The following is a 27,111-nucleotide window of genomic DNA, read 5'->3' on the forward strand; positions in this document are numbered from 1 at the left end:
GACTTTTGGGACACCTTGTATTTTCCAGTATAGGAATGTTTGGCAGAGTTTTCTATTTGCTTGTAAATCATCAGAGAAGATGTTTTTAAAGAAACAAATTGCTTTTCATGCCAAGAGATCAATATTGCAATGTGTCTAAACAGCTATTATTAGATGTGATTAAACTACACTAAGGGCACAGCAGAATGCTTCTGACAAAATTTGAACCAAGTGGCTGTCTTCAGTAAAAACACACTTAAGTCTCTGGTCTATAGGCATACTGTAATGTGTCTCTATCTTTTCTACTGCTGCTATAATGACCTCTACTTTACAGTACTGGCTGCAATTATACCATCTTCACTCAGGCATTCCTATCTTACTTTCTCTCATTGTCCTTGTTGTATCCACAAGCTTCATACTTATCATGATACTCAGTCTTTCTTTCTTAGAATGTTAGTCCTCGGCAATTCCTTCCCAATTCATATCTTTCCTGCTGCTGATGACTTACAAAGATCCAAGACAAGCATACATGTTTTTAAGAGAGCTGAAACATCACTACTTCTTCCAAAACCAGCAAGTAAAAAACAAAAAAAAAGGTAATAACCTGTCTGATGCATGTTGGAGAAGGTTCAGACCTTCCCCCTTTCCATATTGCCTGGATGTCAAAGGAGTTTGTCAGCTCCTTCATCTACCAGAGCTCCACAGTCACCAAATATGGAAACTGACCATAGAAATCAACTGCAGATGTTGAACTGAAAATAAGGCAAAAGTGTGCCTAGCTTTATACTAACTGACATAAATCATTCAAATTGCACATGTTGGTAGAGCAACTCTTCTATTATAAATCAGGAAAATAATAAATTCCAAGCAGAAGCAATGTTCTATCATTGAGTTCTTGATGAAGGAGGCTGCAGACTTTTTGACATCCATAAAAAGCTACAGACTGTTTCCAAAGATGACATCATTGATAAGAGCAATGTGCACAGATCAATGAAAAAGTTTAAAGAAGGATAAAACAAAGGGTAATCCAGGATTGAAGACAAACCACACAGGAGGAGACTATCAACTGTAACCACTGACACAAGTCACCAGTGAATGTACAGGTTGGTTTATGCAGTCAGCTGAGTCATGAGGTCTGAACCTACTGCATAACTGGACTGTAGTTAAAATGCATTGCGGAAGATGGTGGAAGACTTTGGGTAACTGAAAATGTGTGCAAAGTGGGTACCTTGGCAGTTGACACCCAATTTGAAGGAGAGAGGGGTGGAAACTTGTTCTAATCTCCTAGAAGCATTCGAAGCCAATAAAGACAAGTTTCTATTTATTTGGTGACAGTAGATAAAATAGATTGCAGGTGGATTAATACCCTCACTTAATGAGCTGAAGAGATAGAAGTGGCAATTGTAATAAAATGGATGGTTACTACAGTATTTCAAAAGATACAGGCAGATAAATAAAGAGATTGATAGATAGAGACAGAGAGAGAATGTGCGAGATGAATGGAGAGAGAAAAAAAAAGTGCTGAATGAATTATACTTACATGTTAACACATACACTTAGCAAATGATTTCTATTACTGTAGATACTTTATCTCTCACAGATCATTATGTCTGGTCTGTTTTTACAGAAGTTTTGACAGGAAGATTCTACCTGTATTATTTCATTTAGGTGCATGTTCTCCATTTTATTGGATTTCAATCTTCAGGACTATCCTTTGTATGAATTGAGTATACCATATAGGTATACAGAACTCTGATAATATGTAGGTATGCAGAACTGTGATAATATGTAGGTTATAGAACTGTGATAATATGTAGATATATAAAATTGTGATAATATGTAGATATATAGAACTGTGATAATAGATATGGAGGTATGAAAATAAATGTAGAAAGAAGGAAAGAACAAAAAAAAAAAAAAAGAATGCTGTACAGGAAGTATAATATATTTCTTTAAATATGTTTCATGAGATATATAGATACATCATTTACACATTGCTATCAAGAAACAATTCTAATTGTGACCACACTTTCTTGATTCAGATATAAGAAAATTAAATAAAGCCAAATTCAATTCAATTCCACTTCAGGAATATATCTTGACTATATTCTGTATCAATAATATTAAAATATTCATCTATATATCTATTTCCAAAATAGAAATATTAGAAAATGACTTACTTCAGTCATGTGGATTCAATGTCCGTCCTCTGGAATAAAATTAAAAAAAAGATATATTATTAGATGATGTATTTATTTATTTACTTATATTTTTTCATCTTTTTTCATCACTTCTGTTTATTTCACAATCTCCCAAACACTGATTTCTAGTGCACACACATTTTACAGCAGTATTCTAACACACACACACATTCATATGTAGCAGTAAACAGATATATATTCGTGGATATTTCTGATTGTCAAGAATGTACTGTAAAGTATAGAACAAACCTTGAGATATACCAGATAAGCAGACACTCTATGAATGTATGGTGACAGTAAAAAAGAGTAAAGACACCCTTCGGTCATGAATGACCATGAGATTGCACCTAGAAACTTACCCTCTGAGGCACAAGTCCAGGCAAAATTGTTTATGGAAGACCAGCAGGTGACCATGCATACCAGCGACCCCTCTTCATGCCACTGATATCATCCAAGGGAAAGGGAAAGGCTGATACAGTTTGGCACCTGTAATGTCACAACTCATTTCTACAGCCAAGTGAACTGGAGCACCATGAAATAAAGTGTCTAGCTCAAGAACACAACACACAGCCTGGTCCAGGAATTGAACTCACTACCTCATGATTGTGAGCCCGATACTCTAACCAGTACACCATGTGCCTTTATGGTCACAGCAGTCATATAAAATAGGGGCAAAATATTGTCATTATAAACTTTATAGGAAAGACAAAAGAAACACCTTGGGTATGTATGTCTGTGTGTGTGTGTGTGTGTGTGTGTGTGAGAGAGAGAGAGAGAGAGAGAGAGAGAGAGAGAGAGAGAGAGAGAGACATTTGTGCTCATTATTATTTAAGGAGACACAGGACTTGGCCACAAAAAGAAAAAGAATGGACATTTTCTATAAACATCCATTTAGCTAGACGGTGTAAGTATACATCATGAAGAATTCTTTGCAGAAAATAATTATTGCTGTGAGTAATTTTAGAACTGAAAAAACCCCTCCTTTATGACACCATTTATTTCAGACAAACTTCCTCAAAATGGCTGCCATGTTATTTCCGTATTTTCTATTTGAAATCTAAGAATCAATTTGACTGATGTCTAATGGAACATTACAGAATCTACCATTACAAATGTTTTCAAGGATGTTTCCAGCAACAAGGACTATTTTATTGCTCAATTTCACTCTCTTTTATTGTTACCATTGTCATTTAGCTCCATATAATCTCTAATCAAGTTGACTTATGACTACAAATATCCCAGTATGCATCTCAACTATCTAAGACCACATTATCTAGCATGTCCTTTCTTACAAGATGACAAGATGTAATTTGAGAAAAATTTTCACTGCCATTTCTTGCAGCTTGAGTAACAGTGTAAAGCTTCCATTGTTTTGTTGTTGTTATTGTTTAACCCCAAGTTAAACTTGTGGTCAAAGAACTATTTCCATTATGATCATACTGACAACATTGTCAAAGGTTTTTTTTTTTAACCTTTTTATCATATTTCTGTGGAAGCACAGTCTTTATTCCAATTAATTTTGAAAATAATGAAGGACTTAATAAAATTACATGGTCATTATTAAGTTGGTGTTTGGGAACATAGATTAACTTGAAATTTTGTTGGAAAATTTTAATTTAGATGACTTTAAAATAGAAAGTTTGTATCATAGAAACAGCTGTGATCTCAGACAGGTTGGAAAGATTCTACAACAAGCATTGATAGTGAAATCACTAAATATGTATATGCCATGGATTAAATTTTTTTTTAAACGGTCTTAATTGTAAAATTTGTGTATCCATTTGAGGAGAACATTTTTTATAATGATATAATGTATTCATTAATCAATTAAAAAGTTTGTTAGAAATGGCAGCAATGAATTGATACCTATCCATCATTTGTTATTTATAATTCACCATTCTCAGAACCTGCCCCTTACATGTTCTGAAGTATACTTGGCATGTATATTTGATAAAATGTGCATTTCTGAATTAGCCTAAGGGCTGATGATATACTCAGTTAAGTTCAATTAATTGTTTACATAACCTGAATATTGTTCTGCCAGTACTTCTGTACCAAGGTTGGTATTTATCTATATAATTGCTGTGTATGCATTTTAATTCTGACCTAACCCGATGCCTTACCTTCAAGTGTCTTATGCACCTGAATCTTATTATATATGTATATGTTTATATATATATATATATATATATATATATATATATATACATACATATATTTCATTATATGTATTTATTTTCTCCTAGTTAATAAATAACTCGGATAAAATAAATTGGTTAATAGATACCAGGGTAGCAAAGATCACAAAATGACTGTGGTGTAACTTCTGTTTATGAGGTAGAAACTCCTTGTTATTTTGGGTACTTGAGTATATATAAATTTAGTAAATGGAGTAAAATGTATATGTTAACTGCATACTTTTATTTCCAACAAATAAAAGGAAGGTATAATTTGTAATCTTCGAAACATATGCTGGAAATAAAAGTATGCAGTTAACATATGTGTTTTACTCCATTCACTAAATTTATATATACATATATATATATATAAACAATATATGAGTATATGCATATATATGTACATGTATGTATATACGTTTATCTACATGTACATATAGATACATAACTGGGTACATGACGTGGCAAAAGAACAAGGACAAAATGGTAAACAAGGTGCAACAAACAAGCAGGCCACATAGAAACATCCCCTTCATCAGCTGCCACCATTAAAACTCCGGCGTTTCAAAGAATTAAGGCAGTACGCATCGTTAAAATGGTTTTTCCCACCAACACAAATTAAATTGTTTTCGTGGAGGGTAGTGGCGGACAGAAAACAAGATAGGAAAACGAAACAGGAAAGCTCGCAAGAAATGAAGCCAGTATGCTCCGATAGATGAGTAATGTCAGTGTGCATACCTGACAGAGCGTAAGTATCTTGAGAGAAAAGTTGAACATAAGAAGCATCAGTTGTGGTGTGCAAGAGAGACGATTGCGTTGGTATGGACATGTGGTGAGAATGGATGAGGATAGCTGCGTGAAAAAGTGCCACACCCTAGCGTTTGAGGGAACCCATGGAAGACCTGGGATGAAGTGGTGAAGCACGACCTCCGAACATTAGGCCTCACCGAGGCAATGACTTGTGACCGTGACCTTTGGAAATATGTTGTGTATGAGAAGACCAGGCAAGCCAAGTGAGACCAAAATCGAAGGCCTTTGCCAGGGATGTAGCCAGCCCACTTACGTGTAACATTCCTTCATTGGACACTAAACTCCGCTTGCGAAGACCTGTTGAGGCAATCGAAATCAAAATCGAACTAAATTTGTAGGAACACTAAACTCGGCTTGCGAAGACCTCTTGGGGCAAGCGAAAGCAAAATCATGATGGCACCGTCCAAGCGTGATCGTTGCCAGTGCCGATGGACTGGCTCCTGTGCAGGTGGCACGTAATACACCAATGCGAGCGTGGCCTTTGCCAGTAAGACATCCGAGCAAGATCGTTGCCAGTGCCGATGGACTGGCTCCTGTGCAGGTGGCACGTAAAACACATCATTTCGAGCGTGGCCGTTGTCAGTACCTGCCTGACTGGCCCTCGTGCTGGTGGCACGTAAAAACACCCACTACACTCTCGGAGTGGTTGGCGTTAGGAAGGGCATCCAGCTGTAGAAACTCTGCCAAATCAGATTGGAGCCTGGTGTCGCCTCCTGGTCCACCAGTCCTCAGTCAAATCGTCCAACCCATGCTAGCATGGAAAGCGGACGTTAAACGACGACGACGACGATGATGATATATATATATATATATATATATATATATATATATATATATATATATATATATATATATATATATATATATGAGAAATCTTGACATATATAAAACCATATGAGATCTTTATACATATGTAAGACATGATTATACATACGTATGACATCTATTGGTTTCAGATTCTGGCACAAGGCCAGCAGTTTTGAGAGAAGGAGTAAGTTGATTACATCGACTCCAGTACACAACTGGAACTTATTTTATTGACCCCAAAAGGATGGAAGGCAAAGCTGACTTCAGCCAAATTTGAAGTCAGAACATAAAGATGAATGAACTGTTGCTAAGTATATTACCCAGCATGCTAATGAATCCGCCAGCTCACCACTTACTTGTGACATATAAATATATACTTGTTTATGCACAAATAATGAGATATACATGTGACACATATTCTGTTTATATTCATATGTGACACATGTTTTATTGTTTACATGTATATGCAACTGCTTATATTCACATGTAGTACACTTTTTAATGAGGAGTTATATGTCATGTGTAATTCATTTGTTTACAGTTTCATATAAAAACACACGTGCTATTTTCAGGATGTTGACAAAATGTACAGTCATGTACAAAATGACAGCTTCCAAATCTTGTTTTCTGACTGGGTGAAAATTATCAAACTTTAAACCTCTATAACTTTTTTTTAAATTCTTTCTGGAAAAAGTGAAATATCTCCAGCAATTCAGCTTGAAAAACTACATTAATGTACAAAATTAAAAAATTTTCAATAAACTTTGATCTTTGAAATCTTGGCAGCCAAACAGAAAAGATGCATAGGTTTTCAATACTTTTGTGATCTTTAAGTAACAACATGGAATATTCTTAACAATCAAAATGTTGGATCATTTGTAAGACAGAGGTGTTAAAAGATGTTGAATAATTTACAACACAAACATTTTTCATAGAGTATTGGGTAGTTTGCAACACAGAAATGTTATAAAATGTTGTACTGTTTGAAACACAGTAATTTTATTAAGAACCAGTTCTGTAGTTTAAACACAGAACACATCTAAACACATTTTATAAAATTTGTTGTTAACTATCTGTTTCTTGTTTTAAAAGTCACAGTTGTAAAGAATGTAAACATGAACAATTGCCAGTCAGATAGACAGATTGACTAAATGATACAAGGACTTTAGATGTTAACATACAACTTCTTATAGTTACAGAGTAAAAAAAAAAGAAAATTCAGCTGGAATCCTTCCAAATATGGTAGCAATCTTAGAATACATTTCTTTTTTACTTCATTAGTATTTGTGTTTGGGAGGATATTTGCAAATGTTTTGAACTAAAGCAGAATTTACTTGGCAGTAATTGAGCTTTTCTAACAACAACAGAAAGCAAGTCTCATTTTTTGATAGTTTTGACTAATTAGAGACTCACAAAACCCTATGACTAAGCTAAGTGAGTTAACTCATAGATGTAGCATACAACATGATACACAACTGCAGTCTTGACAATTTAAAAATTGAATTGTATCTTTCACCATTTGATGCTTCATTGATGAGGTCTAATAAAGCTGAAACATGACTTCAGTTCTTGCCCTCCCTGCCTATTATTAGATTCAATTAACTGAGTTTATTAAACAAATTTTGAGTTATTTTTTTTTTATAGAGTTTACTTTCTTATCTGTTTTTTTTTTCTTTTTGGTAGATTTAAGCATTGCCTTAACCCTAGAAAATATGAAAAGAAAGTGACATAGACACATGAAGGTGAAAATACTAGTTCAAGTCAAATTTTCATTGAAAAATATTCACAAAACATAAAAAAAAATTATTTTCCACATTCTAAGCACAAAACTGTATAAAATCTGTAGCTTTCATACATAGAAATCTGACATTTTCGATGGTGAATTCTACTTTTCTTTTTTCCTGAATGACAAATCCTACAAAATTCTCGTGAGTTAACTATTTTTTTTTGGGTGGGAGGGGGGGGGAATGAAATTATTTCTTCAGGTTCATCATTACCCAGGGGATCTTCAGCCAGCATTTTAAGAAATTCACATCTAGACTGGAGTTTGTTTTATTTGAATTGTGGGTGCATTGTATGCTGCTGTATAAGACAAATTGAAAAACTCTGCCATTGGCCATCGTTGTATGGCTTGTTTCACTGGATAGAATTTCATCAGCTGGTCAAGCATGTCAGCATTCTCAAATACTAAAAGAAACTCAAGAACATGTTTCTTGATACGAGTTTATTATTTTATCGACAAAATAAGGCACACTATTGACAGGACCACAGCTGTCCAGTCAGTTTTCATGGGACTTTTTTTTTAATTTAAAACCCAAACTCAAAATGTTTTACTAAAAAACTTGGGATAAAAAATTCAAGATCTGGTGTCAATTTACAGCACAAATGGTTTAAGTTAAATAATTCTTTTATATTATAAAAATGGCTTCAACAAAAAAAGGACCATTGCAGTCACTTCCATGTTTTTGAGGGTTAATATTCCATCTGTTTTAATTTCAGGAAAAACTTGGTGAATTAAAGGTTTCTTAATTGCCATATTTTACTAAATTGTATATCAGACCAAAATTAGAGCATATGTCAGCATTATAATTACAACAAAACGAAATTATATCATTGTTTGATCACTGTTGTTTTAATGACTTTAGATGACTATAATAATTCCAATTCCAATGTCTACTTATTTGGACCCCCCCCCCCCCACCATTATCAACCCATACATATGCACACCTTTCGGTCTCACCTACTCAGCGTCAGTAAGAAATAATTATTATTAATGTTAAAATTAATTATCTTCATTAATATCTTTCAAATTCCTCAATACTACATTTTCTATGATATTCTTGTCTCTCATTACTATGTATCTGCTGCAGGGTAGCCATGCAGCTTGCTTGTTCAAAGTCAGCATGGCTTATATACTTCCAGTTGGACAGCCCTCCTTTCCTGTCGTTTCCCTCATAAATATCTTTTTGTTTACCTTAGTTGGATTATGGAGCCATTACTGTACTGCTGTAAATGAAAAAGAAATCTTCAGATAAGCCTGATTCCGTTTTTTCTTGCTTTTAATTTTAGTGCCAGTTTATTTTATTTCATTTCAATTTGCATTTCTAACAAGTCTACAGCTACACTGTCGAGAAGTTAAATGTCATTCGAATTAATTTTTGTAAAACTATGTATTGTTATGGGCCAGCTCACTTTACTACTGTCCTGAAAATATGTATACCCTGTCCTTTTCATGCTATTTTTTTGTATATCTCATTCATTAAAAGTTTCATTTGTCTCTCATTACTATATAACTGCTGTAGAGTAGCCATGCGGCTTGCTTGTTCATGGTGCATCCTTCCATTCCATGCCACCACCTATACCGGGAACCTTCTGCATCAGAAATCTATATAGAAAGCTTTCTTCTCTCGTGCACTTCCTTACCCTGACATAAGCTCACTATCAACGACAGTATTACAATATAAAAAAACGCATAGCTTGCATCGAAAATTTGACATAGATGTACTTAAAGTCAGTTAATCTGTCAGTACTATTTATCTTTGTATAAACAATAGTGCATATGCCACACCTTCTTGTAGACACAGCATATGTTAAAAAAATGAATGAAGGTAAATTAAATGCAGGGTGGAACTTATAATATGCTTGTTAGCAAACATCTGTGCAAACCTTTACAGATGCTTATTTATAAGCACAGGTATAGGAACAAGGATCAAATAAATAACTGTAAACTGTGAATTTCTATTTTACCGTAGCGGAAACACAACCAACAGCAGAACATAAGTGAAGAGGGTAACAACATCAGCCATAATCCTGTAGCTATGCAATCAATTGTGTTTATTTTAATTGCACATAAAACTCATGCATGCCATGTGACTGGCAATTTTTAATTATTTATACAAATGTACAGCATTTGTTAGATACTGATTAGGAGTTTACGACACTCGTCACCTCAATAAGAAAGTTGATTCAGTGGGTTTCTTTTTCTGCCAGATCACTAGTTTACTCCAATCATCATCTCATCAACTCCATGCATTTGAGGCTTGGGTTTCTCTACCTTGATGCCACAGTTGTTATTGTCTAACTTTGAGTTGATTCCTACCCAGGTGAGTTGAAACAACCCATTGATGGAAGCAATTGGTCGACACTAACTATCCAGCTTTTGTTTGCATTGGTCGCAGTATTCACACCTTTCTGTGCCAAATATATGATGGGATTTGCTTTTGTCATGCGTTTGTTGCAGTACCAGATGTTAGTAAATGGTATGAATCGTGGATTGCAGCTGGGATGTAATGGTCTTCCGAATAACCTTTCCCCAGGTGAAGCAGCTTTCCCACCTGATGAAGATTGAGGATTGAGTAGAACTCACTGTAAATAGGGATACCAATTGTCTGTGACAGGATTCAAGGCAGATAAGGCATGTTTCTTGCCTATTTGACTGTGGATGATAATGTGGAGTATATATGCTTTTTATGCCAAGGTTCGATAACCAGCCTTTCAATGCTATAAATTCAGGTGCACTCTCTGATACAGCAACTTTTGGCAGTCCAAACAGAGCAAAGAGATGCATCAAGCACTTTTGTACATTTTCCTTTTTTTGTGTGAGGTACAAGGGATGGCATCGATGTAGTTTGAATACGAATCCATGATGACTAAATTGCCAATGCAGTTCTTGAAAGCTCTGTAATAGTGTGGTTATTTATGTTGAAGGTGAAGATGATGAAGCTGATGCTGATGCTGACTCCATGAAAGAAGGACAGTGGCTGAAGTTGTTGATTACATGTTTTATTCATCGATACATATTATGTAAAGCCAAACCACGATGGGCAGGTATGTCTATAAACAATCAGAATGCATGCTATGTATCAAAAGTTATATTTTCTTGAAGGAATGTTGCTGTTTCATTTTTTTGCCAACTACTAGAATGTAGGATAGGGATCAGAGAGCAACAGAGTGAACGTATGTGCCTGTAAGTTTAAAAAGTAAACAGTATGTGACTTTCATGTTCCTTGTCATTTTAGCAGCAGTCCATCCATAGATAGAATGATGTTACTGAAGCAAAAGCTGAGTGAGTAAGAAACTGAGAAAGTGGCAGATGAGACAACTGTATCACTGGTGAATTCCATAGCTCTGTCTCTATGACAGTGCCTCTGTCATGTTGGTTGACCTCTCTGTCTGCTTTTCTCCTTACAGAATCCTCGTATTTACAATGGTACAGACCAGCAAGAAAAATGGATATACCATTATAACCATGGCTAAATCAATGTAGGTCACTCGTTATTTAGCTGAACTTTCCATGGTATAGAAAGATCATGAGTCAAGTGGAAAACACATAGATCAGCATTCCTTTTTGACAGGATAATGGGCCATATCGCTAGGGAGAATTTCCAGATTCGATTTTGAATCTGGACTAGGGAGATAAATTCTATTTCCACAGCCATGTGAATATGTTCCCAAGGACCAACCTTATTCCACATCATTGTCAAATCGTCTTTCATACTTCAAATCTGCTGACAAGCAGTGCAGTTGAAAATGAAGGTAGTCACACCTTGAGACAAAGTTTGGCCACCAGAACCCAAGAGAAACTTTATTGATTATTTGCTGAATACCAAAATGTGTATCATGACTGTCATGAAGCACACTGTCATGTAGTTCGTAAGGAACAAACATTCTCATTTGCAAACATAGAATTCCATCTTCTATTGTTAGTTGATCATGCATGCATTTGAAAGGGAGGTTACACTTGTTTCGTGAAGTCCATTTTCTGGATTTGACCATGCATGTGATTTGCTGAATGTGTCTATCGTATTCAGTAATATTTTTCACATGATTGATGTATGTGGTTCCAAATGAAATGTCACTCGCTCAACTGCAAAGGCAATTCCCTCATCTGCTACTTGCAATTTCAACATTGCATCAACATGAGGAATTTTAGAGCCAGAGATATGAGATATATTAAAATCAAAAGCTATTAATTGAATAGCCCATCACCCTATTCTAGCAGAAACTTTTGTTGGGATTGGTGTTTTTTGGGTAGAAGATATATTTTAAAGATCTATGATCCATATTGAGTTTGAACCTTTCACTTAGCAGAAATTGTTTGTGATGGGTAGCAGCTTATACGATGGCTTGTCCTCGATATTTGACCAATTGAATTCAACAGGTGTCAATTTACTTGACACATAGAGAACAGGGTAACTATTTTGTGAAAGTATTGCCACAACACTCTTCATTGATGCATCCATCAGCTCAATAAGTAATTTAAGACCAAATGGCTTAAACTCTCGTTCTTTGCATAGTTCATCTTTAATATTCTCAAATTCAAGTTGGCACTTACCTGTCCACTGAAAATGATTGGCAGTAGTTACTTTTTGCATGCTAACGGTTTTCTCACTGAAGTTTGAAATGAATCACCCAAATTATCCAATTAGTCCAAGAAAGAATTGCAGTTCCTTAGTATTTTTTGGGGGGTGATTTAATGTCAGATTCTGTGAGTGAGTTCTTTTGCAGGTTTAATTCCTTCTACCAATATCACACGGCCTAAAAATGAGATGTTTGTAGTCTTTTGAACACATTTTTCTTTGTTGACTCTGACTTGTGCCTCAGTTATCTTCAGAGGATGGCATTTAAGTGTTTATTCAGGCTTTCTTCCATCTTGACAAAAATGATTATATTGTCTTCGTAGGCAATGAAATTTTTTACTCCCCTAAATACTACATTCCCTATAGCATGCTGAAAAGTTGCAGAACTATTTTTCATCCCCATCTGTAATCGTGTAACCAAGTATACCACTCTTGTAGTATTGATGGCACAGAGCTTCTGACTATTTTCATTGTGCTCAATCTGCTAATATGCATCAGTTAAGTCAATCTTAGTGAAGAATCTTGCACCATTAAGATAGCTGAACATGGTTTCTATTTGTGGCAAAAGATAAGCTTCCATGCATATCTTTTCATTTAGGTGAACTTTGTAGTTGGGACACATACACAGTTGTCCATTTTCCTTTCTAACCCACGCAACTGGAGAAGTATTGACTATGCACCCAGGGCACATTTTTTAATTACACCTTTGGCTTCAAATGCATCTGTTTCCTTTCCTACATCTTCCTGGAGAGTAATAAGTATGCTTCCAGCAGCACAGAATTTATCAGAGGCATTAAGTATTAATTTGACAGAAGCATCCACTTCTTTTATCATTGGCAGAAATGACTCAAAACTGCAAATTGTTTCAGCATTGAGCAGGTCACAAACTGGTAAACCATACCTGTGGTCACCTTTAATTATTTTAAAAGTATGGAGGGATTGCCGACCACCTCATTTCACTGTAAAGCAAGTGCTCCCAATGCATTCCATATGGTGCCCATCGTATGATTCATATGAAGAATGTTCCAGTGTAATTGTCACACCAATATCCTTTGCTATTACAGATGAGATAATGCTGTAGGGAGCACCCATATCATGCATCAAGTCTGTCATGCGCCCATTGAGTGAGACAGATTCAAACACAGGTTTTTCTGATGCGTAACCAATAAGTCATGGTTCAAACTTGATGACTCGTCCTGCGATAGTTCTTGGTCCTTTTACAAACTTTTGCATAGTGGCCTTTTTTGCCAAAAATTTTGCTGATAGCTTTTATTGCAGGGCAACATAGTTGTGTTGAAGTTGAGAGAGTCTGAAACATAGTCAGGTGGCAGGTCTTCTTTTTTCAAATTTGACCCAATTGTAATTGAGGTTGCATATAAAATATCTGGATAAGTTTTGGTGTTTAGCAATCAATATTCTTTTCTCTGTTGGATTCCAAGTCAATTTTCGCCCCACCCACCACTAATGTCTAATTTGATAATTTTCAAGTTTAGAAAAAAAATGATGTCTAAAATGGAGTAAAATGAGTAATGTTTAATTTCAATAGTTTCTTCTCTTTAACTGTATGGTAGTAAATATATCACGAAGAGGACATTCCAGCAAATCATGAAGAAGCTATATTTAGTTGAGTTTTATTAATTTCATATCATGTGTCATTTTCCCTGATCCTCTTTCATTTGACTTAGATATTTAAAATATTTTAATGCATTTTTGATCTTTCAGATGTCTAGGGATGGACATCGATGTGCGTGCGTCTATTTTCTGGAGAACTGAAGCCGCAAACTGCATTATCTTGTGTTACTTATTTTGCCCCAACCAGATTTGTCTTTTATATGCTCAAAGAGAATGGTGATCATTTTCTGAAATAGAGATCAGATTATGATATAATGCTTCTAATGCATTTAGAGAAGGCCATTTTCTTAGCTGATACTGATTTTGTAAGAACTATTTATGATAATATTGTGTTTAGTAACAAATACTAACCTGTATTAAAAATGCCTCATAGTGTGTACATACGTACATTCAGAGTTCATATTTCGCAAAGGTCAACTTTGCTTTGCATCTTTTCGGGGTCAATTAAAGTAAGTACCAGCTAAGCACTGGGGTTGATGTAATCGACTTGCTCCTTCCTTGCTGGCCTTGTGCCAAAATTTGAAACCAATGTTAGTACTCATATGTACACACACACACACACACACACACACACACACACACACACACACACACACACAATGAGTTTCCAAAATATATTCACTAAGCACTGGTTTGCCTAGGCTATAGTAGAAGACATCGAAAGTGCCAGGCAATGGGATCAAATCCACTGTCTGGCACCAATTTCTCAACCAGATGGTCATATATTTATATATATATATATATATATATATATATATATATATATATATATATATACATACTCTGTAATAAAACAATGCATACGTCACAGGCTATACCATACTTAGTCTTAGCAACATATTTTATACCAAAATGGCTCAACAAATATTTATGAAATTATGAATTACTAGGTTGTTATCTGTCGCTATGCTTCCAGTAAAAATATTTGTTACTCAAGCATGTACTTTCATAAATTGTTCAAATAATGTCTAAAGCAGCTTTCTTGGTGAAGATTGATAACACTTTGAATACTGTTAAACAATAACATATATTTAAATGGTGCTAACACTACCTATCTATCTATCTTCTACACATACTCACTTACTCTCACTCTCGCTTTCTCACTATTTTTCTTACTCAACAACAACTTTTTCTCCTTCCCTTCTTCCTCCTTCTACATATATGTTATAACAGGGGTTATCTTCACTTTTGATTCATCCCCTTCTTCCTTTCTACACATATGCTGTGCTGGACAGACAGGCAGAGATCAGCCTGACTTTTATAATATAAGCTCTATAATATAAGATTAGGGCTGTGATACAAGTCTACAGAATGAACGGATGGCTGGATAGAGCAAGTATCTAATACATATGCACAATCTTACCTTAGTATGTTTCTGTTATATATTGTTTATAGATCCTTTGAGTGATATCTTTCATCAGGTAATGTAAAAAGATAGAGTCCATCTGTGACTTGCAGTCATAAGACTGCCCAGAATGGGTTTACAGAATCATACATTTTGATGAAAATTATAGAAATTTAATTGTTAATCATTTCCAGTCTGGTCTGACTAATCTGATTTGCTTGTGAGGAAAAACAAACTTTACCAAAGCTTGATTATCAATGATCTACTCAACAAACCACTCCTTGATTGTTAACTTTATCATATGATCAGTTACATTTAAAAATTAAGAAGATGATTCTATCCCTCGAGATTGTAGTTGTGAATTATCAAAGGAACAACTTTAGGCCTTATCTTTGGTGGTCAGTAGTTACTATTAGCATTGCATTTGTAGAAGAGTAGAGAAGTTGATTGACTCTGAATCTGTACAGATCACAAGAATCTAACTGTTTAATTAAAACAGAGTTTTGTGAAGCTTCATAGACATGATGGAATTTCTGCCCAAGGCTACAAATGTCAAATAATAATTTCTAGGATAATGTGCTGATATATCTCAGACAACAAGGTTATGGTGTAGTATAGTAAGACAACAGTGTAACACCATTAGTAGGATAGGTTAAGAAGATAGAAGGGGAGCATGAAATACTAACTGCATCAATTAAGAGAAGTAATTTTTCCTTTAAGAAACATTTGAGATTTAAAAGAAAGAATTTTCTAAAAAATGTTTCACCTTTTCTTGTTTTGTCTTGTTTTCATTACTTTTAACTTCTTTTAACTTAATTTCTCTTAATTTATTCAGTTACAGTATTTCGTCCTTCTCCTTTATCTTCTTAACCTCTCCTACTAATGTCATTATCCTGTTGTCTTGATATACTATAAATTGTTGGTTGTTGTTATGAAAGATTATGGAACGTAGATTCCCAGTTCAAATTTTGGACATAAATCCAGATTGATATACAGAAATTTAGTCTAAAATTAAGAAGCAAACATTTCACACCATTAAGTCAAATTTATATCCACTTTCTTATAATGTAAACCAGTTTGAAGATATCAACAACAGCAAGGAAAGAAGTATTTTGTTTGAATTTTTTTTTCTTTATAAAACAAATGTTCATATAAAAATCACTGAAACTAAATAATTTCCAGTCTTTTGTTAAGTATCTAATAAGCATCCCTCCACACATACATACCAGAACATCCCACCTCCATACATAAGTCAGCTTTTTAATATTGTGAATGATATATCAGTGTTTGTCAGGCTAGACATGATGTACCACATCATTCAATTAACAACCCACTCAAGCCATAAGCAATGCCAGCCATGTTGCATAACTCTAGCAAGCCACATCAGACCCAAAACAGCACAACTTACTATGATGGTAAAACAAAAAGTATGCGTTTGTTCAATAAAAAAGAAAACCCAATGATAATAAAGAAATGTTACAGTGAAATGTAATACAATTTGTTTTAAAAGCCTTTGTTTCAGCTGAGTGATGTTCTGTAGTTAAGTATCCTGATTGGTGAGAAAGAAGCACTAAGAGGAAGATTTATGGTAATAGCAGTAGATGTGATTGTAGATAAAGAGAGATTAATGAAGGGTTCCATTTAGTTTCATTGATAGAACAGATAGAGATAATTTACTAGCAGTAATAACCAGGAAGAAATACAGAGATTTGATGTAAATGGACACCAGCTTAAGATAGTCAAAAGAAGTTTAATTAAAATTACATGCTAATGAGAAGATAAATCATTAGCATAATGATTAATTTTGGTCAAGAAAGGCAGAGACTTAAATTGATTAAAAATTAAATAGGGAGGGTATGTAATGGTGGATGGAGATATATCTTTAATGAGTATTGTGACAACAAGGGTAAGTAATGGAGGGAAGGCTCTAATTTTTAGTAAGTTATATGACATTATGGGTTAATAGTAGGGGAAGTTTTAATCTTTGGTAAAAACTGACAATTCTGTATATGCTAGACTTATTAGACCACTTCATTAAAGTATAGTTTTTATGATATTGTTTCCCTCACTATGGAGCCCTTTGACAGACCATGTGGATGAAACAACCGAGGAAACTAACTAGATGATACATGTGGCTTAAGCAACAGAAAATTTCCAGTTCTATCCATATTAAATAAGGCCTTACTAGGTCGAAACTGTAAGTCTTCAGTTATCTGAACCTTATGTAAATCCCTATTCCTCTGCCCAGCACCTAGCGAAAGTGTATTCTACTGTAGCCCCAGACCAACCAAAGTCTTGTGAGTGGTAGACATCTTGTCTATGGTAGAAGAAAACTGAAATAAGGCATGGTATATGCATAGCTGTGGTTGCATTGTAAAAAGTTTACTTCCTAACCACATGATCCTGGATTCAACTCCATTATGTCTTCTGCTATAGTTCCAGGCCAATCAAAACTTTGTGAGTTGATAGAAACTGAAAGAAACCTTACGCATGTATGTGTGTGTGTGTGTGTGTGTGTGTATATATATATATATATATATATATATTATATATATGCTACATGGCAGTGAAACATGGGCTGTAACTGCTGAGGACATACGTAAGCTCGCAAGGAATGAAGCCAGTATGCTCCGTTGGATGTGTAATGTCAATGTGAATACCCGTCAGAGTGTAAGTATCTTGAGAGAAAAGCTGAACATTAGAAGCATCAGTTGTGGTGTGCAAGAGAGACGATTGCGCTGGTATGGACATGTGGTGAGAATGGATGAGGATAGCTGCGTGAAAAAGTGCCACACCCTAACAGTTGAGGGAACCCGTGGAAGAGGTAGGCCCAGGAAGACCTGGGCTGAGGTGGTGAGGCAAGACCTTTGTACATTGGGCCTCACCGAGGCGATGACTACTGACCGAGACCTTTGGAAATGTGCTGTGCGTGAGAAGACCCGGCAAGCCAAGTAAGATCGTTGCCAGTGCCCCTGGACTGGTTCTTGTGAGGGTGGCACATGAGATGCACCATTTTGAGCGTGGCCGTTGCCAGTACCGCCTGACTGGCTCCCATAGGATTTTCGAGCGAGTTCGTTGCCAGTGCCCCTGGACTGGCTTGTGCGGGTGGCACATAAAAGACACCATTTCGAGCGTGGCCGTTTTCGTGCGGGTGACACGTAAAAGCACCCACTACACTCTCTGAGTGGTTGGCGTTAGGAAGGGCATCCAGCTGTAGAAACTCTGCCAAATTAGACTGGAGCCTGGTGTTGCCATCCGGTTTCACCAGTCCTCAGTCAAATCGTCCAACCCATGCTAGCATGGAAAGCGGACGTTAAACGATGATGATAATGATGATGATGATATATATACACACACACACACACACACACACACACACACTGTAGGTTTTTTATTCTCCATGAAAAACATATCTAGCTATTAGAAAATATTATCTTGCTTGGAAACAAGTGAGGGTTGGTGAAAGAAAGAGCATCCAGTCATAGAAAATCTGCCTCAACAAATTCCATCTGATTCTTGCGAGTATGGAAAAGTGTACATTAAATGATGATGAAATTATTGTAAAACAACGTTATAGAAAATGAAATATTCCAAAATAATTAGCTATAAGTGAACTTGAAAGTTTAACCATTGGTTGCTGTTATTGCTCACCTGAATTCACTTTTGATCAATAATATTTCAATCATAATCATCTTAGTTTTCTTGAGAGAACTGTGTATCAAGGACTACAATAATGAACATCTTTCCAAGACAGGAAGCTTAGCTGCTATTTCCAGTATGCTGAATAGAGTGCTTCAACTTTGAATATTGACTACAAGAGTATAGAAATATGCAATTCCCACAAGAATCAGCATGTCTTGAATATATTAAAGTACATGGTTACCAAGGAAGTTATCTCCCTCCAAGTAGACTATTTTTAGCCTGAATCTTAACCGCATTTTCAGTCAAAGCACTATCAACAAGTTATTCTGGAATTTGTCAATGAAATTCCTTCATCTTGTTTCAGAAATGTTTAATGAATGTTAATTGACTGGTGGATTCTCAAAAGACTTGACCAATTTGCAGCTGTCTCTTGGAAAATAGACAGAATTTATTTTTATTTGATATGTTTTACTCCATTTTGTCTCTGGAAAAATATAAAAAAGTGGAAGAAATAGAAGCTTGTCTTTATCTAAATAATTCTATCTGAAATACACGAAGCCTTGGCATATCAGGATATCATATGAAGTTGTTATAATGTGGATCCTCGTCCACTTGTTTGTTGTCATCAACACTGTAATATTCTTGTTGCCACTATTATGTTGTGGTGGTATTTCGCATCTTATTATCTTTGACTTGTCTATCGTACTATCACTGATAGCTCCACAAGACAATGACTTGTAATGTATAACTTCACGGTAACTCAAAACTCGTATATATCACACAACTGACTCTGACTCTAACTGGGAACTCATACAATGACTCTACTACTACTGACCTCCTACAACAACTGACTGTCTGACTTCATAGTGACTGTGTTATACCACTTTGTCATGTGGGAAGGAGTGTACCATTTTCACTACAATATCTACCCTTTTAGTTTTTTTCTTCAGGAAGCAAGTAATTTTATTTTACTTTATTCACCCTTGCTCCCCTTTTTAGTGATTTTTTCCCCCTCCAACTTAATACTTTTTCTTTTTGGTGTTTATTTATAGGAACTCTGTGTTCTACTTGTACACATGGATTCAACCATCTGTAATGATGTTGGTATCTGGAATGTGTCATACAGCCATTCCATAGGTTCTTCCAATCTGTCTGGTTCATTCTCTTTGAACCTCTTCTTTAATTGGTTTCTGTTTCTTTTTTCAATGCCTTTTCTGCTTTTAATGCCATACATCATTTTTCCTATGTACTTTCTAATTTTTCCGATGTACTTTCTAATTTTTCCTTCTTCCCAGTATTGTTTTCCATTTTTATATGACCTTTGGATTGTCTTTCCTGGTACTTTTTCTTTCCCCACCAGCTAACAGTTTATCAAAAACTGCTTTCACTTTCCTTGCAAACATCATTTCAGCTGGTGAGCTTCCTGCTGGTGTATTGGGATTTGGTGTCACCCTGTATTCCCTTAGAAATTGCTGCAGAGTGACTTTGTCTGTGGTTTCCTTGTTCGCTTTGCTCAAAGTTCTTTTAAAAGTGCCCACAAAATGCTCTGCTTGTCCATTTGATCTGGGATGGTAAGGTATTATCGTTTTATGTTCTACCATGAACATTTCACAGAATTTTCTAAATTCACTGGACCCAAATTGTGTTCCATTATCATATACATTTGCATTTGGGATGCCAAATCTTGCAAATAATTCATGTATAATATTTATTACAAATGAGGCAGTTGGTCTTTTGCACTTAATTTCCAGCCATTTTGTAAAACTCAACTACTACTAAGTAGTAATAACCATTTAATGGACCTGCAAAATTGATGTGTAGTCTTGTCCATGGACTTTTTACTCTGGCCAAGGCACCCATTTTTGAGTTGGCAATTTCACTGCCAGAGTATATCCTCTGCAGCCTTTTACTACGTTTTCAACTGCCTTGTCCATCTCTGGCCAATATACATAACTGCACATAAGAGCTTTCATCCTTGTGATCCCTGGATGTCGAATATAGAATTATTTTAACATGCTTTTTTGTAGAGTCTCGGGTATCACTACCCTTTGACAATATATGAGTACGCCATCGCATGTCAAATATGTTTACATCTTGTTGTTTTTACTTACTGAACCTTTTCTTTTTGTTTTCTTTCGCTGACCACAGAGTTTCTTTTGTTTCATTAATGAATTTGTCTTTTGACGCGTGTCACTTTATCTCCTCCAGAGTTAGTGGTAACTCTTGTGCAATGTTCCACATTATGTGTTTAATTTCCCCTTCAGATCTTAGGAATGCTATTACCATGTCCTCGAATGGCTCGCCATTTCTGGGTATTGATCTGGATAGGCCTAGCTTTTTCAAAGGTAAATATCCCATTGCATTGTTGCAGTAGAAGATTGGTTCACTAGTACATACAGTTTGCTGTATGTACTAGGATCCCTTTCTTGGATCCTTAAATTGTTAGCAGCGGGCGATGGTCTGTTTGTAGTCTAAACCGTCTACCATGTATAAACCTGTGGAACTTTTTTATGCTAAGTGTAATTGTCAATGCCTCTTTTTCAATTTGGCTACAATTTTTTTCTGCTGGCAATAGCATCCTTGATGCATGAGCTATGGCCTTTAGATTGCTATCTTCACATTTGTGTAGGAGTATGGCACCTACACCTTACTCATTAGTATCTGTTGCTTGTATTGTTTCCAACTTCAGATCAAAGTGTATAAGTGGCAAGTCTGAAGTTAATATGTTCCTCAAATGCCTTCTGACATTTTTCTGACAAAAATCATTTGGCATCCTTTTTTAGTGGAGCCCATGTGTCGTATATGTTTGGGATAAATACTTGATAGTAATTTACCAAGCCTAAGAATGCTTGTAACAATTACATGTTCGTTGGGGGAGGCATATTCTATAATGCCATTGCTCTTGATGGGCCTGGTCTTTGTACCCTTTCATCAATTACTTGATCCAAATATTAGATTCTTTTTCATCAAAAGTTCACACTTTTCCTCTGTTAGTCTAAACATGTATTCATTTATTTTTCTGTATACTTTTTATATGTTCAAAGTGTTGCTCCACTGACTCACTCTTTATCCAAATATCATCAAGATAAGCGATAGTGAAGTCGCAATCATTTAGCATTGCATCCATCACATGTTGGAATATGGCAGGTGCCACTTTTACTCCAAAAGGAAGCTGCTTGAATTTATACAATCCATGGTATGTGTTGATTGTTAAAAAATGTATGCAATCTTCTTCTACCTGTATCTGTAGATAGCCTTCTAAGATGTCTAACTTGGAGAAAATTTTTCCTCCATTTAGTTTTGAGAACACTTCTGGGCTTGGTAATAGATAGTTGTGATTTAGCAAACAGTCATTTAATCCAGTTGAAAAGTCCACACATACTCTTAGTTTATTATTTTTTTCTTTACATAAACCGTTGGAGTTTCCCAGTCTGAATGGTTGACACTTTTTCAATTATAGCTAGATTTTCTAGTCTTTCTAGCACTGGCCTGGTCCAATTCCACAAATGGCACATTCCATTTGGGCCTAAAAACAGGTGTTGCCTTTTCTTTTACCGTGATCTTCACTTTTGTCTTAGTACAACAGCCAAATCCTTTCAAAAATACATTTGGAAACAATTGTTTTTTTTGTCTCAGTTGTTTGACTTCATTCAAACTTTTAACTGTGCTAACTACATTTCCACAGAGAACACTAATAGGGGTATCCCACATTTTAAATAACTCTATGCATTCTGTGCCAAATAGGTTTGGTGACTTTTTCAACACATAAACGATTGTCCTTTTCATTTCACCTCAACAAGTTACATTGCCAATGAAACATAATTTCTTTCCTGTAACACCATATGCTACTTTATTTGACTTAAATAATTTCAGCTTACTGATTTGGCACCATGTTTCTTCATTTATGATAGTGATGCCACTACCCATGTCTAATTGTGTTTTGACACTAGTGATTTCGATTCTCACCTTGATGAATTTTCTGTTCATTGTATAAACTTTTTTCTCTGATGACAAACTATTTATTTTTTCTTGTTTGATCTAATTTTTCATGATCTTAGTTCTGCAGTGTGGTTTAATGTGTCCTGTGTCCACGCTACAAAAACACTTCGCTTTTCCGAATGGACACTCTTTTCTCAGGTGCCTACCATCACATGTCATACATGGGTTTATCTCCTGATATATATCATGTTTTTTGTGAAACACTTTATCTGTCTTCTGACATTTTCACACTGGTTTTGTCGGTAAACAATCTCTGTGCTGGATTTGTGTCGTGCCTTACTTTTAATATCCTATTGCACTCTTCTAACAGTTTCTGGAGAGTTATACCCTGGCTCATTTCCAGTTTTAAGCGAATTTTCATCCTGACTTCTGTGTTCTTTTTAGCAATAAATCCCTGATCAAAAATCAGACACTTGAACAAGTCTGGAGTTAGTTTATCCAGTTTAAATCTCTTGCACTCTCTGTTCACTCTACCCACATATGTGGTAAAATCTTTATCATTGCTTTTCTCAGTGATCAAACATTTGCAATGCATGTTGAACAACGATGTTTTTCATTAAACATCTTGCATAAAGTGTCAATTGTATCTGTGAAATTTATATCAGAAACTTTTTTAGGCAATATAAAGTCATAGTATTTTTCATACTCCGTCACCAATTTCCTTAGAATTAGATGCATTCTCATTTCGTTCATCCAGTCTTGGCATTCTTTTTTGAAAATTTGTTCAAATCTTTGGTAATATGCCTCAAAAGTGATTCCTTTTTCCAAGTCGTATTTAAATTCATTTATTGAATTTGATACTTTGATACATGGTCCGGTAAAAACATATTTTCCAGTTTTGTTACCAACTTTATTGTTGTTCTTTGAATTGTTGTTGCTGCTTTTGCAACTCAACTAAACTCTCTAACAAGCTTTCCATAATGAACTCGTATATATCATATAACTGACTCTGACTCAAACTGAGAATTCGTATATATCATATAACTGACTCTGACTCAAACTGAGAATTCGTATATATCACATAACTGACTCTGACTCAAACTGAGAATTCGTATATATCACATAACTGACTCTGACTCAAACTGAGAATTCGTATATATCACATAACTGACTCTGACTCAAACTGAGAATTCGTATATATCACATAACTGACTCTGACTCAAACTGAGAATTCGTACAATGACTCTACTACTACTGACCTCCTACACTTTATCAAGTGGGAAGGAGTGTACCATTTTCACTACAACAGAAGTTGTAACGTATTCACTCAGAGCTTAAGGTTTGCAGAAAAGGCAATTACATGCTTGTATGCATATGTCTGTGCATTTGCACACACACAAGCACACACATACACCCCCCCCCACATATATATGTATTCTTTTATTGGTTTCAGTCATTGGTGCGTGGCCATGCTGGGACACCATCTTCAAAAATTTAGTCAATCATATCAATCTCAGTACTTACTCTGGTAGTTATTTTATCAGTATTTGTCAAATATTTAAGTTAAAGGATCATCATCATCATCTAACGTTTGTTTTCCATGCTGTCATGGGTTATAAATGTAAATACACACAATGACATGAATTTTTTTGGTAAACCGTTTCTGTTTTCTAAATTTTGATCACAAAGCATGATCTGATCTGAGGTTGTAGTAGAAGATACTTGAACAAGGTATCAGGCTGTGGAACCAAACCCTGGAATCTAATTGTTGCATATTTTGCTTCTTAAGCACACAACTACACATGTGCATACTCACATGAATGTATGGATGGATGAACGGATGGACAGAGGGATGGGTGTGGATTTAGATGGATGGATCTAAACATCTTTGTACTAATATATTAATGCACAAATATATTTCTTCATGCTTTTATGTGTTTCATTAACAAATAATTAGAAAGTCTGCTAACCAGTTTAATTTAATGTTGTCTTGACTTAAGTTTAGAAGAAAAGGATTTATGGTTTGTATAGGAAGATGGAGGCGTAGCTATGGCAGACGGATATGAGTAAAGAAGAAGGTAAATGGAAATTGATGAAGACAAATGCCATGGGTGGAATTCAAACCTGCTTTAGTTCTATAAATACAGTGGAAGGGTTAAAAGATGACTGTTATTTTGTGGTTGATATAAAAAGTTTCAGTGTGTTATTTTGTGCAGATGTGTAGAGTGGACTTGCTACAATAACGGAAGATGTTATTTTGTATGGATGTAGAGTAAGGGTGGGTAAAGCACATGAAAGTGTGTATTAAAGAATATTTCTATTTATTCATTGATGATTTCAGTTTTATAACTTGTAGTTTACTTACAACTCACAAGATGTTTCATCGCAAATTACTTTGCATACCATAAAGACGTGTTTCTAAAGAAACTGACTGAAATCATCAACCATACAATGGTTATAAAGTAGTCTTTTGCCACTGTTGTATCTGTCTTTTGACAACAGTTATTGCTCTGACAGATATTAGTATATTCCAAAGTCATCAGTAGAATGCTTCTATCTGGCACTGTATGACCCCCAGTCATACAGTGTTATTATCCTCAAAAGGCTGGATCGATATAATGTCCACTCAGTATCACAGTATAATTACTATATCAGCACAGACATGACTATCAACTCAGTCTACATGTACTCTCATACTCTATGTACTCTCTCAATACTGGATGACATCACCTTACATATAGTGACTGACTCATTCCACTCATCAAGTGGGAGGGGTTTACCATTATTACTAATTCCCTACAACACAACTATACCCAAGACCAACAAATTACAGAGCAAATGGAACCTAAAAGTTCAATAAGCATGGATCACATATTTTATCACCCAGTAAATGTATGTGCGTGTGTGTGTGTGTGTGTGTGTGTGTGTGTGTGTGTGTGTGTGTGATCACTTCTTGATCTGACAGGTAGAACCCTTTGAGGAGTTTGTAAGCTGATAAGGGTGGAGGCTGCAAATGTTAAAGAGTGCTATGGGGGATGCTATGTGCTTAAAAGAGTTGATATGGTGGGTTCTGAGGAGGCTAGGAGTACATGAATGGCTTGTGGTTAACTCTCAATAAGGTGAGAGTTAACCATGAATTTGGTGTACAAGTAGGTTTTCATCAAGGCTCAATCCTCAGTCCCCTACTTTTCATCATTGTTCTCCAGGCCATAACGGGGGAATTCAAGACTGGCAGCCTCTGGGAACTACTATATGCTGACAATCTTGCCTGCACAGCAGATTGTATATCAGAGCTAGAAAAGAAATTTCTGGTGTAGAAGCAAGATCTGGAATTTAAAGGCCTTAAGGTTAACTTAGCAAAGACTAAGGTCTTAGTAAGCAGAAAAACAGACAGGACCCTACCCTGCTTCAGGTAAGTGGTCACTTGATTTGTAGGAAAGGTGTAGGCAGGAATTTCATTCAGTGTATCCAGTGTAAACTATGGACACAGAAAAGGTGCAATGGAATAATAAGAAGGTCATCAGAGAAAGTAGTGTTTATATGTGAAAGATGCATAGCAGCCATAAAAACTACAGATACTCAGGAAATCTATTTTCTCAAATGCCTCAGAGACTCTTTAGAGGTACTGAATAATTTCTGCTACCTAGGAGACGAAATTAGTAGTAGTGGAGGTTGTACAGAGAGTGCAATAATTAGAATAATGATAGGGTAGAGGAAATTCAGAGAGCTTTTATCCCTGTTGGCAGCCAAAAGTTTCTCTAAGTGAAAGGAAAATTGTGTGATGCATGCATATAAACAACAATTCTACATGGTAGCGAGATGTGGGCCTTGAATGCAGAGGACATGCAAAGGCTAGAGAGAAATATTAAAAGGTTAAGAAAATCAAATAACTTCAATTTCGTTGTCAAAATCTAGTGCCTTTTAGCCTTTCTTCTATCAAAATTAATGAAATGAAACCATACGAATGAAGTAATTACCTCATCTTATTACATGTGGAAGGTTAAAAATAATTTTAACAACAGAAGAAAGTCTTTTTGATGAAGTCATACTTAGGGATAAAACATCTCTAGCTCTAATAATTACCAAGCTGTTGTTATTTCACTTCTTTGTTTTGTGGAAAAACAACTGTATTCAATGTGCAGTGGAATCAAAATTCCAACAGATAGAACTACTTTAATGGATGTTTTACTTAAAATCAAATTGTATTATTCAATAAAACT

At 35.4% G+C, this 27,111-nt stretch overlaps 1 protein-coding gene across 11 annotated transcripts in view; it reads right to left on the minus strand.

The window, feature by feature from the left end:
• Positions 1-27,111, minus strand: part of LOC106871878 (popeye domain-containing protein 1-B) — a 527,623-nt gene that overhangs the window by 397,112 nt on the left and 103,400 nt on the right. For 9 of the 11 annotated variants that reach the window (XM_014918623.3, XM_052974861.2, XM_014918629.3 and 6 more), the window contains exon 2: positions 2,160-2,188. The exons of the other annotated variants lie outside the window; for them this stretch is intronic. In XM_014918623.3, coding sequence (XP_014774109.1) covers positions 2,160-2,168 — 9 coding nt within the window. In that variant the 5' untranslated portion in view covers positions 2,169-2,188. The remainder of the gene's footprint in view (positions 1-2,159; positions 2,189-27,111) is intronic. 11 annotated transcript variants of the gene reach the window in all.

This window comes from Octopus bimaculoides, chromosome 19, assembly GCF_046866305.1.
Source record: "Octopus bimaculoides isolate indiv1 chromosome 19, ASM4686630v1, whole genome shotgun sequence".
Classification (NCBI taxonomy): Eukaryota; Metazoa; Mollusca; class Cephalopoda; order Octopoda; family Octopodidae; genus Octopus; species Octopus bimaculoides.